This window comes from Zootoca vivipara, chromosome 10 (genome assembly GCF_965207765.1).
Source record: "Zootoca vivipara chromosome 10, rZooViv2.hap1.1, whole genome shotgun sequence".
Classification (NCBI taxonomy): Eukaryota; Metazoa; Chordata; class Lepidosauria; order Squamata; family Lacertidae; genus Zootoca; species Zootoca vivipara.
This window is the reverse complement of record NC_142593.1, coordinates 23,936,415-23,949,998: the sequence shown is the minus strand read 5'-3', so window position 1 is coordinate 23,949,998 and position 13,584 is coordinate 23,936,415. Positions and strand designations below refer to the sequence as shown.

Here is a 13,584-nt window from a genome sequence, read left to right as displayed (position 1 = left end):
TTTAATATACTATTGAAATTACACAAGCATGCAATTTATCGAATTTCCACTTGTTGCTTTTTGTTTCATGTTAAGGTGTTGGATTCAAAGTTGGAGGAGAAGAGGGCAGCAAATACTTTGTCCTCCAAGTGCATTATGGAGATGTTAGTGCATTCAAAGGTATGTATGGTCTTTGTATATTTTAATGTGATGATATGTGTAATAGCTATACTATAATAAGCCTGAGGACAGATCGTGAAGCTGAGGCTCCAATACTTTGGCCACCTCATGAGAAGAGAAGAATCCTTGGAAAAGACCCTGATGTTGGGAAAGATTGAGGGCACTAGGAGAAGGGGACGACAGAGGACAAGATGGTTGGACAGTGTTCTCGAAGCTACGAACATGAGTTTGACCAAACTGCGGGAGGCAGTGCAAGACAGGAGTGCCTGGCGTGCTATGGTCCATGGGGTCACGAAGAGTCGGACACGACTAAACGACTAAACAACAACAATAAGCCTGCAACATACGTGACGTCTCTGTTCCAGGGATCATGCCTTAAGCCAAAATCATATACAGTCCAAACACCTCGGGTGCATTGGGATTGCCAAAGTATTTTTTCTTGGGTGCCCACCCCTTCCACCCCCTTTTTAATTTGTTTTTTTGCTAAGCGTGTAAAGCTAACTGTGCACAAGTCAAATGCATGTAAGTTGCGGGCTTATGTATATATTGCCATGTTGTTCTCGTGGCTGCAAACTATAGGATGATGAGAGGCAGCCCAAGTATACAGGGTCATCCAGAACAGACTGCAGCAACAGCCACCCTGCTCCACTGGCTGCACTGCCTACCAGCCCTGGGACCCCTCCCCCCCGCCAGATTCTCAGGCTTACCACTTTCTCCCCTCCCCACCAGCTGGCCTGGAGATTTGCTGTTAGCCCTGCCAATTAAGATGAAAAGCTGGCCCAGGTGAGGCATTGGCAGGAGCAGTATTAGCAGAAAGCGGAGGAAGGCACCTCCTGCCTGGAGATTGTCCACTGCTGCCAATTAGGATGAAGAGTCAGCCAGTTGCCAAATCTGGTCACCTTACTCCTCCCAGGCTGATGGGTCATCCTACTTGGTTGCAATAGTTCCATGGGGTGGAAAGTAGAAGGTCTAAGCAGTTAGAATGGGGCAGGAAGGGGGTGTTGAGCAGCACGACCCCCACCCCCACCCCAGTAAAAAATAAATAAAACTAAAGTGAGAAAATGGCTAGTTATTGAGACAGGTTACAACAACAGTGGCAGCTTAAATGTGTTCTAATGCTGACTCTCCTGTATTTTAAATAATTTGGAGGTCATCTGATTTGAAATTGGTGGTATTTCTGACTGTGTAATCAGGACATTCAAATAGTGTCAACATCTTTGTCACTACCTCCTCCTTCTTTGAATTTACTGTTATGGAAGGTAGTGTGCATGGTTCCCAGTAGGTCAATGGCAGCATCTCTTTGAGTGTGTGGAAGCTGCTTCTTGAGTTTGGCATATATTGTGCATTAAAAAAAATAATCCCAGCAGTTTGTTAATATAAAATTCATAGGTGTGACACCATGCCGTTTGTACTCATTTCAATAGCGATTTATCTTGTGTTCTGACCTTTTATTTTTTAGCAAGTAAAAATGGTTTCCAATTTAGGAACTCCAAAGCCCCCTGTCTGATAATGGCAGCAACCCACCAAGCCCTGTTGCTGGCCAGTGGAGGCCCCCATCAAAAGGAAGTTAAACTGCACTGTAATAGAGCTTGGCAGATTTCCCTCTCCCCATCAAGCTTCTGTCTAAAGGCCATGTTTGCACTGGCATGGCTCCAGCATAATCTTATAACATTTTGTTTCTTAGCCCATTATTCTTTGCTGCAAAGTCTGTAAACCTTGTGCATTACATCCCATTTACAGTACATAAGATTTCTTCCTTCCACCATAATCAACATAATAATTCCAGTTTGGAAGATACACATTGCTTTATTCTTGAACTGCCCCAAATGCATAAGCAGTTAAGCAAAAAAGAAAAAAGGAAAAAGTATTCTCTGGCAAATGATTTCAGCAAGCTGTCTTCATGGAGTATCCTTATTGCTCTATTTAGCAAGATCCCTACCCAGCATCAATTACACTATTTTCTAGAAATCTGACAAAATTTAAATTCCTGATGCATAACACATTATTTTGTTAGCCGTGTTGGGCTGAGTCGAAGCAAAATAAAAAAAATTCCTTCAGTAGCACCTTAAAGACCAACTAAGTTTTTATTTTTTATTTTTTTATTTTTTCTGACAAAGTGCGCATGCACACGAAAGCTCATACCAAAATAAAAACTTAGTTGGTCTTTAAGGTGCTACTGAAGTAATTTTTTTACATTATTTTGTGTTCATCAGTCTTTTTAATATAACTTACTTTGGTTCCAATTTTTAAAACAAATTTAAGCTTCAAAAAAGAATATGTTCTTTTGTATAAGGATATATTTTGACCATATTAAATTGGTAGTTCCTATTTTCTAGTTACATTCATGGCTTTACAGTCATCGTTCCCCCCCCCCCCCCAAGTTAAGATGCTCATCTACACATGGTTTTTGCACATCATTTCATGTAGTGGAATGCAAAGTTTAAGATTAATTTTTAATCTAACCAGCTTTCATTTTCATAGTTGTAAAATATACTTAAGAGAATTTATGCAAGTACTTGCACTGCATCTCAATCATTGCAATCATATTCCCTAGTTTCAAAATTATTTGATTGTATTTCTTAACACTTGACAAATTTATAGTAATTTTCATTTGTACAGTGGAACCTCAGGTTAAGAACTTAATTTGTTCTGGAGGTCCATTCTTAACCTGAAACTGTTCTTAACCTGAGATAACACTTTAGCTAATGGGGCCTCCCGCTGCCACCGCACAATTTTTGTTCTCATCCTGAAGCAAAGTTCTTAACCCGAGGTACTATTTCTGGGTTAGCGGAGTCTGTAACCTGAAGCGTCTATAACCTGAAGCATCTGTAACCCGAGGTACCACTGTACTATTTTACAGCCTAGGCAAAAGTGGAAACTTTGTGTTTCATGCTTCCATATTTTTGAGCTATACTCCTGGAACAATAAGCCTGATCTTAGGGTATTTCAACTTCGTAAACCTTTTAATGTATCTTCTGAGTGGCAGTTACCATTTATTTTTCTCACTGATCAAAGAATTAGAAGCTGATATGCATATCACAGTGGATTTTGCTATATACACTCTGCAATCCAGAAGTGCTATTAAACCACACTAGTAAGCACAGCTTCTTGTTTGATCTCTGTTGGAAGCTCTGCATAGAAAATCAGCTTTGAAAGAAACCTCCTTCTGAGGTGGGATGAATGCATTTTCCTCTCATTGCCACAGGGCAAATGGAAGCTAATAATTTATTTGTCCTGGAGCAATGTGTACTTGCTCTCTAGCTAAAATGCAAAATCAAAGGAATTATCCTAGGCTGAGTGGCAAATAGGGAAGATGATTTTTAAGATGGGATGTAAGGATTGCATTGTTTCTGTGCAATCTGCTTAGCTGATGCAGCACTTGCCAAAAAAAGCAAATGTTATGATCCCATTTCTTCCAGCTTATCAAACCTGCTGAGTAGCGAGCTCGTTAGACATGACCATTTTGGGAAGTGGGTGTCTAAAGTGATGGAAAGTAGGCCCTTATGTTGGGAGATTCTGCCAGTGTGAAAGGGAGTTCTTGTTGATACATCATAAATATTTAACACAGGGACAACCGTGGTGTTCGCAAAAATGAAAGACACGGCAGTTGATCTCATATGCAAGGCTGAAGCCTAGCCCAGATTTTGCTTTTGCTTTAGCACAGCAAGCAAATTTTCTGAAGTTCACAATGATGTGTGGGTTTAGAGAGAGCACAATTTTCCTTGAGTTTATGCTTGTGATGTCTAGCTTATTCATACAGTGCTTTTTAGTAACTCCAGATATAAAGGCAGCCGTACTAGCCCACTTGCCCTGAGTGCTACAGCATAGCAGTCTAATGATTTTGAATAAAGTAGAAACTGCTTGACCCTATTTTGAGCAAAATGAGTCTGCCCCAAATGGGTTGAAACAGAAGTTGTTCAAGCAAATATTTTCTGCATTCGGCTTCAACTTTGCCATATTTGTTAGTTCTCAGTAATTCTGCTATGTATATAAACACATGCAGCTCTTTGTCATTTAACATAAAAATATGTACAGCACTTCTTCAGGGTTTTTTTCTTTTTTCCTTTGCATGTATACCCGTTTTTGGAAAACTCTCCTGTTGGGTTGGGTGTGGATTTCCTAAAAGCCCTAAAATCCTAAAGTACACATCAAAAACACATAGTTGAAATAGTGAGTTACAAAAATGTTGAATCTGAGGAAGTGACATGCAGGTCTTCAGTCTAAAGCTTCTTCTCTGACTAGTGACTGCTTCTGGTGACCACCATCCTTGGTTGATTGGAACTGGAAGATATCTTCTCAAATCCATCCTTGGGTGGGGACTATGAGTTGTGGTTGTTGCTGTTGCTGCTGTTGTTGATGATAATGATGATGATGACGATGACAATGCCCCATCTTTTTCCTTGACAGGGACTCCAGGCTGCTTACAAATAAAATAAAAAAACAGCTAAAATAATAGGGGGAAAACAATCACTTGTTTCCTTCCACAAATTGCAAACAGTTGGTGTGACATCTTTGACTGGGTGTAAAATGAAAGCAGTCCAAAAGATTATTTGAGGAAGAACAAGAGATTGTAAAGTTCTCAACTTTTTTTTAAGAGCACTGCTTTTCCACATATCTCTGTAGTGAATGAAATTCCTTAGTGATTCATCTTCCCTCCTGATTTATTTCCCTGTACTTTCCCCCAACTCAACTCACAACTCTCCCAGTGTTGGGTGAAACATCTTTCAGCATTCAATTTGAAATGAGAAAGGAATATTATAAGAAATTAAAAAACAGGGGGTCCACAGTACTTAGCAAACTTGGAACCACTGGGCTAGATAATTTATTTGTTTAGCAGAAAACTACTGACCCGTTATACAGTAGTAACGTCCAAACACAAGAAGTATTGGACGCAAAAGAAAAATGTTCAGTGTTTGTTGTTGGATGCTTTGAATGTCTAACCTAGACACTATGGGCTGTATCCAGTGTTCATTGCCTGCCAGTTGCAATGACTTTTGCACTAGCAGACAGGTGAGTTTTAATGTTGTATAGCAAAGGAATCCATTGCAACTGTTGTGCTTACCGAAACCTATTGCTCAGCAGATCAATGTTACCAGCAACCAACTTAAGTGTTCTCTTGTGCAACAGTGTTCCAGCTGATGCAAAACATTTTTGCCAGCAGAACAAATATACTATAGCTTAGCACTACATTGTATATAGGCCTTTGTGGCAATAAAAATATTTTGCACCAGGAAGAAATATGTCTTCTAATGCCTTAGTTTTGCCTCCCTGCTTAAAATATATTACTGATTTTCAGCACAAAAAATAATAATCCGATTTGGCTTTCAAAATATAATTACCAACTTTCAAGCTTCTGTAGTACAGTATATAACACACATTCTTCATATTATTTCAACACTGAAAGAAAACTTGATGCAAATGCATCACCGGCACAGCAGAGTGACTTTGCTATGTGTATAGCTTGTCTATTAAGAAAATGTTATGCAGAAAGCATTTAATAATCACACTCGTTTATTAACCGGAAAAATGCCAATACTTCTACAGTACTTAACATCCTGTTTTATGTTTTGTGCAGATAAACACAAAGACTGTTCTGGTGTAACTTTACATCTGACTAATCAAAAGTAAGTATATTTCCAACATCTTTCATGTCAGTTTATCAGAAGAACAAAACCTCATGTTGACCCTGGTGTACTCTGAAGCATATTGTTTAGGGGTGTGTGTGTGTGTGTGTGTGTGTGTGTGTTTAAAGAGACCAATTAACATCTTCAGATTTACTTCAGAATATATTCAATTCTTAAAATTGAGAAAAGGCAAGTTGGACTAAGTGAGATAAACAACTAGTTGCTTTCATGTCTCATATATAGTGTGTAATGTTTCATATATAGTGTGTAACTGCCCAGAATATTTCCAGAAAGTCTTGTATATCACTCCTTTTTTCCTCTTCATATTTCATTTTTAAAAGTTTGGATCTATCCATCTCTATTTTTCCCTTGACAAACCCAACTTCATACTGGTGTTGTTTATTTCATTCCTCAGATCCCAATTTCTTTGAAGTTGAAAGTTAGTTTGCTCCCTCTTTCCTTCCACCCGCTAAATTTCACTTCATATGAACCTTTTATGTGCTCATCACATCTCCTTTGCCCAACTGACTACTTCAACTACTGAAAGGATCACTCTGACCTGAATCATGCATTCAACCAAGGGTGGAACTGCAATTCCAATTCTTTGGTGAAGAATCAGCTGAAACCTTTCCCTCTGGTATGCACTGAGCCCTCTCACTAGTGCCTTTTTGAGATTTCTTTCTCCACCCCCCAGAAAAATCTGTGAAGCAGCCCTCCGCATAGATAGGTACTGAGAAAGAGGCTTGGGGCTAAAACAGATTGTAAATGTGTGGTCATATTTAAAATCTTTGCACACTAAAAGAGAAACAAGAGCAACTATGTCTGTTTTTCTGTGCAACATCTCCTTAGTGCAGTGGTTTTCATCCTTATTGAGTCTACAGCTCCGTTGACCAACTACATTCTTTCTGTGGCTCCCCTGTGGGGTCAGAAGCCTAGTTATGTCACCTTTTGCCTGCAGAGCCGGCAGCCCCTCACCCCTTTTTGAACACCCTCCCTTGTGGAGTATTCCCTCAGCCTCCTTTCCTCACCCTTCCCCTTGGGAGTCCTCTAGGCAGTAGCCGCTGCCACCCTTAGTCTCTGTGCCGCCGCCACCACCTTCCTGCACTCCTGCTTGTCCATCCACTCCTGACAGTCTGGTGGTCTGCCTGACTGGGCTCCCTCACCTACTTTCTTGCTTACTTCAAGGCCACCACAGCTCCTGGCAACCAGCATCCCCTGGCCAGCCCCAGAGGCACCATTCACCTAGGGAGCTTGTAGTCAGGGCTATTGCAACAAACAGCCACAGAAGCCTTTGGGAGGCAGAGATATGAGAGGGCATCAGAGGAGGGAGGGATGGAAAGAGGGACAGAGGCCAGTGTTGCCCACAGCACCCATGTGTGGGCAAGACCTTTTTCCGATCGTGGTGTCTCTCTTTATATTCAAGGCACCCCAGGGTGCCATGGCACACTGGATGAAAACCACTGTCTCAGTGTAACTTTGTTTTATTTAACAAAATTTATATTCTGCATGATTGCCAGAAAAGCTCTGTATAAATCTCTATACAATTGATAAATATGTAGTATCCTACTAATCTGCATGGTATGTATGTGTTTGAATTCAAAAAGTGCTGTATCGGTTCAGCTATTTTCATTTTAGAAGGAGCCGTATAATAAGTGATTCAATGTATTTGATTTGAATTTCTCTCTCCTTCCCACCCCACTTTCTTTTTTTTAAGGCAGCCTATGATTGCTGGCATGTATCTTATGATGTCCATGGATACTGTTATACCACCAGGGGAGAAAGGTAATTACAACAACTCCCTCCTCCTACTAATATGTGCAACACTTTCACTGTAGGATATAATTTCATAGGAAATGTGTTATAAAACCTTTGATTAATACTGGAAGTAGTAATGTAACTTGTACATCCATTTCAATATGTAGCAAATTATAAGCATATTTTATTATTAGACACACCAGCAGTACAATTTAGGAAAACAGATATCAATTCTTTTACTCTAATAAATTTTGAAAGCATTTCTTTTGATTTTTATTAAGCACAAACTCCTTTTAAACCAGTAGTAAGTCTACTTTTTCCAAAGCTTGAAACGAAGTGTGTTATATATAGAGGAACTGCATGTTTGAATATTTAGATAAATATATATTTCTATTTGTGTTTCTGAATATTAATGTGTCCTGGAATGTATATTGCTGATGGAAGTTTTTGCTTGAATACTTTTTGTATGTGTGTGTTTGTGCATGTGGTAAAGCTGTTCCAAGATGGCGTAACATGCATCTTTAATTATTACTGAAACATGATCAGCATTTTAATATAGCAAATGAATGACAGCTTGGAACATCTTTTCTTCAACTACTCTTAGATTAGTATCCAAATTCCACTTACACTTGAGAATTTGGATACTATGCTTTACCATGAACTATACTTTATTGTTTATGTGGATGGGCCTTGGGTAGCATTCTCTCTCTTCCCCCTGCCCCACACCCTTGTAGCTATGAGTAGGAGGTTGGAAGCTTTGCTTCTTTTAATGGACCACAGTTCAATGTTTTATCTGAGCCCAAAACTCTGCTTAGTCTTTGCTGTGTTTTATTATTGAAATGAGCTGTTTCGTAAACCACGTAATGAAATAAGTTTAAGACTACGCCTTTCTGAATTCTACTGTAGCTAAAACCAGAAGTGAAAGCTTCTGATTTCATCATGGACACACCTAAGGAGAAGAGAGGCGAACACAAACCTCAAGCTCATTCATGTAATGCAGCCATTGTGGTCTTTTGTGATCCCAGGGTTAGACCGTTATCTAATTAAGAATTTTCTCATAAAATTGTTAGGGAACACTTGTTTGGTGTTTTCTTATGCACGTTTGCCACAAAACATCTGTTCGAAATGATCTGCTGTGCCCCACTCAGATTTCCCTGTATACTCCATTACACATGAGAATCTGCCACGTGTTTCGTATATAAGGAAACAGCTGTACCATGTATGTGAATCGATGCACACACAACATTGTCCCAGTAGAACAGTTCTTAAGAGCAATGTGTCAGTGAAAGACTATATGCCTTTACTAATTTTTAGATGAATGAGTAGAGTCAGTAATTTCACACACTACATTTCGCATTGATATACTTCTAATTAGATGGTTTGAGTTTTTAATTGCAGCAGTAGTTCCAACTAGCTGCTTCAACTTCAGTATGTACATGTCCTTTCTCCTGATTTCCTTATTTATCTCTTATGACAGCAGTTAATGCAGATATTGCTTGCAATTATAAAATGTATCCAATGCACGTGTTTGCCTACAGAGTACACACGCATCATTTAGGTAAGCCTTTTCCTTTATTGATGATTGTCTTTTCAATCTGTTTTTGCTGTAATCCATATTAACTTATAATGTCTGAATTGAATTACATAGTGTCAAAACTTGTTGATCAATTTAAATATGAAGAACGACAGAAAAGCCTCATATAAGCATGTTTTATACACCCAGTTCCAAGCTTGTATTATCTACAAAACATAAAGTAGCTAAGGCAAGATTGGGAAATGTGGCTGTTGAAATGTGTTGTTGCTCTTCAACTGGCCTCCAGCCTGTATGGCCAGTGGTCAGGAATGATGAGAACTGTAGTCCAACAAAAATTGAAAGGTTGTAAATTCCCCATCACTGGCCTAAAGACATGTGATTTAAAGGTGATTGGGATTTGGGGGGGGTGTTAAACTGAGAATTTGGGGCAGATGAAAACAGCACACTCAAAACAGATTTTAAGAAACTAATGTGAGCTCACAACCAGCCATTAAGAATAGTATCAACTGTTTTTGCAAGATTTTGTGCTTCTCTGAGAGAATTGAGTTGGACAGTTGTTGAGCACCTTCTTAAAAAAACAGTTATAAAGTGAGGCTCATGCCTTAATTTAAGCTTTGTCATTCACACACACACACACACACACACACACACACACACACACACCTTCATGATGTCCATTTATATATAGACAAAAACAAAGTTTTCTAAAGCAAGGAGCATTGGTAACACACACATTATGAATAAATGTGTGTCGCACCACATCACATGATGTCAACTATGTTATCAGCAGTTTGAAAGCTGGGTGTGCTTTGGGGGGAAAATGGTCTGGCGGGCCAGACTAAACCCCTTGGTAGAGTGGCCCATGTCTGACATATGTATAGGTGATAAATAACATAAAGCACTCAAGCATCTTAAAGTTTTTAATTGTTTAAAAACACAACCAGCAAACCAACTTTTTATACAATCTTTGAATTTATTTTATGAAATGGAAGTAGCATAACACTAACAATCTGGGGGAAAATAATTATCTTGCTAAACATGTGATACTTATACCCTTATAATTTTATATTTCAGGAAAAGTAGTAAGTGGATATAGAGTTAGAGATGGTCAGTGGACGCTGATTGGCAGGCAGAGTCCTCAGTTGCCACAGGTATGTTGGGCTGATGTTTGGGTGGCTAGGGTTAATATGGAGAAGCTGGAAGGTCTCAATCCTTTTCTTTGTGTTTCTTGTGATATTAGGTTCTTGAAATTTAAATGGACAGCTTCAATTTGCAGGTTAAGCTTGAAAGGACTGAAATTTCACTTGTTTCATGAATTACTTGGAGTTGAGGAAGCTTTAAGGTGTTTTAAATGGACAAAAGCAGTACTTTTGTCCAATTGGTAGCCCATCTAGTTATTGGCCAGTCTCTGGCAGCTGGACTGAGTAGACAGAACATATATTCTTATTTATAAGTTTTAGACTGCTTAATATAAGCACAATCCAAAATGTGGTTTATGTAAAAAAGAATTAAAAAAGCAACAAAATAGAGACGCATATGATTTATTGCAACAACTTAAGCATTGCAAAACACTCTGCGGTAAAATAAAACTTGTAACCTAATGAAAGTCATAGAATTGAAGAGTTGGAAGGTCATCCAACTAACCTAACTCCCTGCAATGAAGGAATATTTCACCCAACATGGGACTTGAGCCCAAGCCATGAGATTAATTATCCAAGGGGTTCAAGGAAAGGTTTTTTTATCCAAAAAATGTGTAGAGGTTATAATTATTAGACTTGTCAGCAGATTCCTCTAATTTTATGTTGCTTGTAGGTCGAGTTGTTGCAATCAGTCACATGCATCTCTAGTGAACAAGATCATGGTTTGCTATATTGTTTTGGTGCAAACATATGTCAGATCAGCTACCAAAATCAGCGTGACATGACCATTTTTCATGCTTGCAGTATCCCTTTTTCTTTTGCAATATAGAAAGGAATGTGAAGAGAGTCCCAAAATTATTCTTAAAATGATAGCCCATTGTTGAAGGCAGAAAAACTTCAATCAGTTGCCACAGAATCGAACATTGACAATAACATTACGGTGTTTCTGTTTATCATAATTTTAATAGTTTGTTATATTGTTATCAAATATAGATGCGATGAGATGATTTTTTAATCTAGGTTTCTGTTGCAAGATGACTGGATGCCTGCATGAGTTTCGCTCTTACTTGAAAGAAGAGCAGTCTCACCTCTCTGAGCTGCTGTGTGTCTCATAAGGAAGATTTGTGTTTTAAATGTGTTGCATGCTAGGCATTGTAGAACTTTCCTGCATTGTAAAACAATAACCAGTGGCTATTTATCTTGTCAGTAAGTCAGGCTTATTAAGTTCAGCAGACTCCATAGCAACCAAGATGACCACTATGATTCATCTTGTCATCAAATGAAAATCAGTGAATCAGATGAAAATCAGTGGGAATATAGAGAGTGCATCTCTAGGCAAGCTCAAAATACAGAATGGCATCTCTCATTGCTGGAAAGAGCACTGGCTATTTTACCTGATTGTGAATGCTTAATCTAGCCACCTTGATTTCATAGCTGCAGTCTGCAGTGGAGTGTATATTTTCAGGGGGTTGCACTTAATATTATTTTTTAATTTCCTATTTGAAGATGTTCTCTCAGAACCTTCCAAATGAACCCATATTTTAAAAGTAGCATTGCTTAATGAAGCATTTTTAAAGGGACATCAATAAAAATAATTGTGTGTACACAGGAACTCATGAAAGATCTCTTGAGACATTTAAGTAAGTAAAATTAAATGAGTAAACCCTGAGTGATTAAACTGTGAACTCCAGGTGTTGTTTGATGATGATGATGATGATGATGAAAATGACAACTCCCTTCATCCCTGACCATTGGCAATAGTGGCTGGGGCTGCTGGGAACCTGAGGTTAGCCACCCCTGAAGTAAGCAAGCAAACAGCACACACGCACTCTACGTGGGGCTACCTTTGAAGGTGACTTGGAAACTGCAATTAATCCAGAATGCAGCAGCTAGACTGGTGACTGGGAGCGGCTGCTGAGACCATATAACACCGGTCCTGAAAGATCTTCATTGGCTCCCAGTACGTTTCCGAGAACAATTCAAAGTGTTGGTGCTGACCTTTAAAGCCCTAAACGGCCTCGGTCCAGTATACCTGAAGGAGCGTCTCCACCCCCACCGTTCAGCCCAGACACAGGTCCAGCACCGAGGGCCTTCTAGCAGTTCCCTTGCTGCGAGAAGTGAGGTTTCAGGCAACCAGGCAGAGGGCCTTCTTGGTAGTGGCGCCTGCCCTGTGGAACGCCCTCCCAGCAAATGTCAAGGCAATAAGCAACTATTTTACTTTTAAAAGACAACTGAAAGCAGCCTTGTTTAGGGAAGTTTTTAATGTTTGATGCTATATTATTTTTAATATTTGGTTGGAAGCTGCCCAGAGTGGCTGGGGAAACCCAGCCAGATGGGCGGGGTATAAATAATAAATTACTACTACTACTACTACTACTACTACTACATGGATTGCATCCATGATTTCCAAAAAGATTTGAAATGCTTGACCTATTTTGTTTTCTTTCTCAGGCATTTTACCCTGTAGAAAATCCTGTTGAAATTAAGTATGGAGATACTCTAGCAGCAAGATGCCTGTTTACTGGGGAAGGCAGATCTTCAAAAACATTCATAGGGTATGTGTGTCTATACTTTAAAGAGCTCAATGTTTTTAGTGGCACTCCAGAATGGCCTGGTGAGTATATTGTGGTAGTGTGTTCTTATTATTATAAACTGGAAAAGGTTGCTCTCTTCCATTTCTAATGAAAATGGCATGTAACCCTTTCCCTTTTCAGTTCAGCACTCTTACTGTAGTCAAAGACCTGGTTATCCAATGGAAACCTACTGCCAGTCAGTGTAGAAAATACTGAGCCAGATGGAACAATGGTCTTACTTGATGTAAGGCTACTTCCTAAGCATTAAATGGCAGTTCTGCTAGGGATTATGATAAAGTTATTCATTTGCCAAGAATAAATTTCTCCAAGCAGTATGGATCTAGCATTGATGAAAGTCCTGTATCTAAAGTACAGTTACTTGCGCCTTGTTTCTGTTGTTACCTAGACAAGCATGAGGATAATGAACTCCACATTCTTAAAAAGTATCAGGGAGTTCTATAGGACCACGCCAAGGGCTTGGTCCCTAGTAAATGGCAACCAAACATCAGGGGTGCCGGGAACCACCAGAAGTGACCCATGAGAGAATCTCAGTGATCAAGGTAGAGCAGATGATTTTTAAGGTACTTTGGACCCAAGCCGTGTAAGGCTTTGTGAGTTAAGCCCAGCAGCAAATTGGTGGAAGGCATTCTGTTAAAAAGACAGCCAGACTGCTGCAGGCAACTAAGCTGCTGCTTGATATTCCCCATTTTTTTTTTAAAAAAGAGAGAAACCCCTCAGCCACACCTTGTATTTAAAAGACAACCCCTTGGAAATATTATCTCCCCCTCCCCCACATTTCA

General features: G+C 39.3%; 1 protein-coding gene across 14 annotated transcripts in view; it reads left to right on the top strand.

Annotated features, from left to right (window-relative positions):
• Positions 1-13,584, top strand: part of PAM (peptidylglycine alpha-amidating monooxygenase) — a 123,502-nt gene that overhangs the window by 66,435 nt on the left and 43,483 nt on the right. For 8 of the 14 annotated variants that reach the window (XM_088652844.1, XM_060280172.2, XM_060280173.2 and 5 more), the window contains exons 7-12: positions 76-159; positions 5,735-5,783; positions 7,498-7,565; positions 9,016-9,096; positions 10,147-10,223; positions 12,663-12,766. In XM_088652844.1, the coding sequence (XP_088508970.1) occupies positions 76-159; positions 5,735-5,783; positions 7,498-7,565; positions 9,016-9,096; positions 10,147-10,223; positions 12,663-12,766 (463 nt within the window). The remainder of the gene's footprint in view (positions 1-75; positions 160-5,734; positions 5,784-7,497; positions 7,566-9,015; positions 9,097-10,146; positions 10,224-12,662; positions 12,767-13,584) is intronic. The other 6 variants (XM_088652845.1, XM_088652842.1, XM_088652843.1 and 3 more) reach the window with 1 other exon arrangement.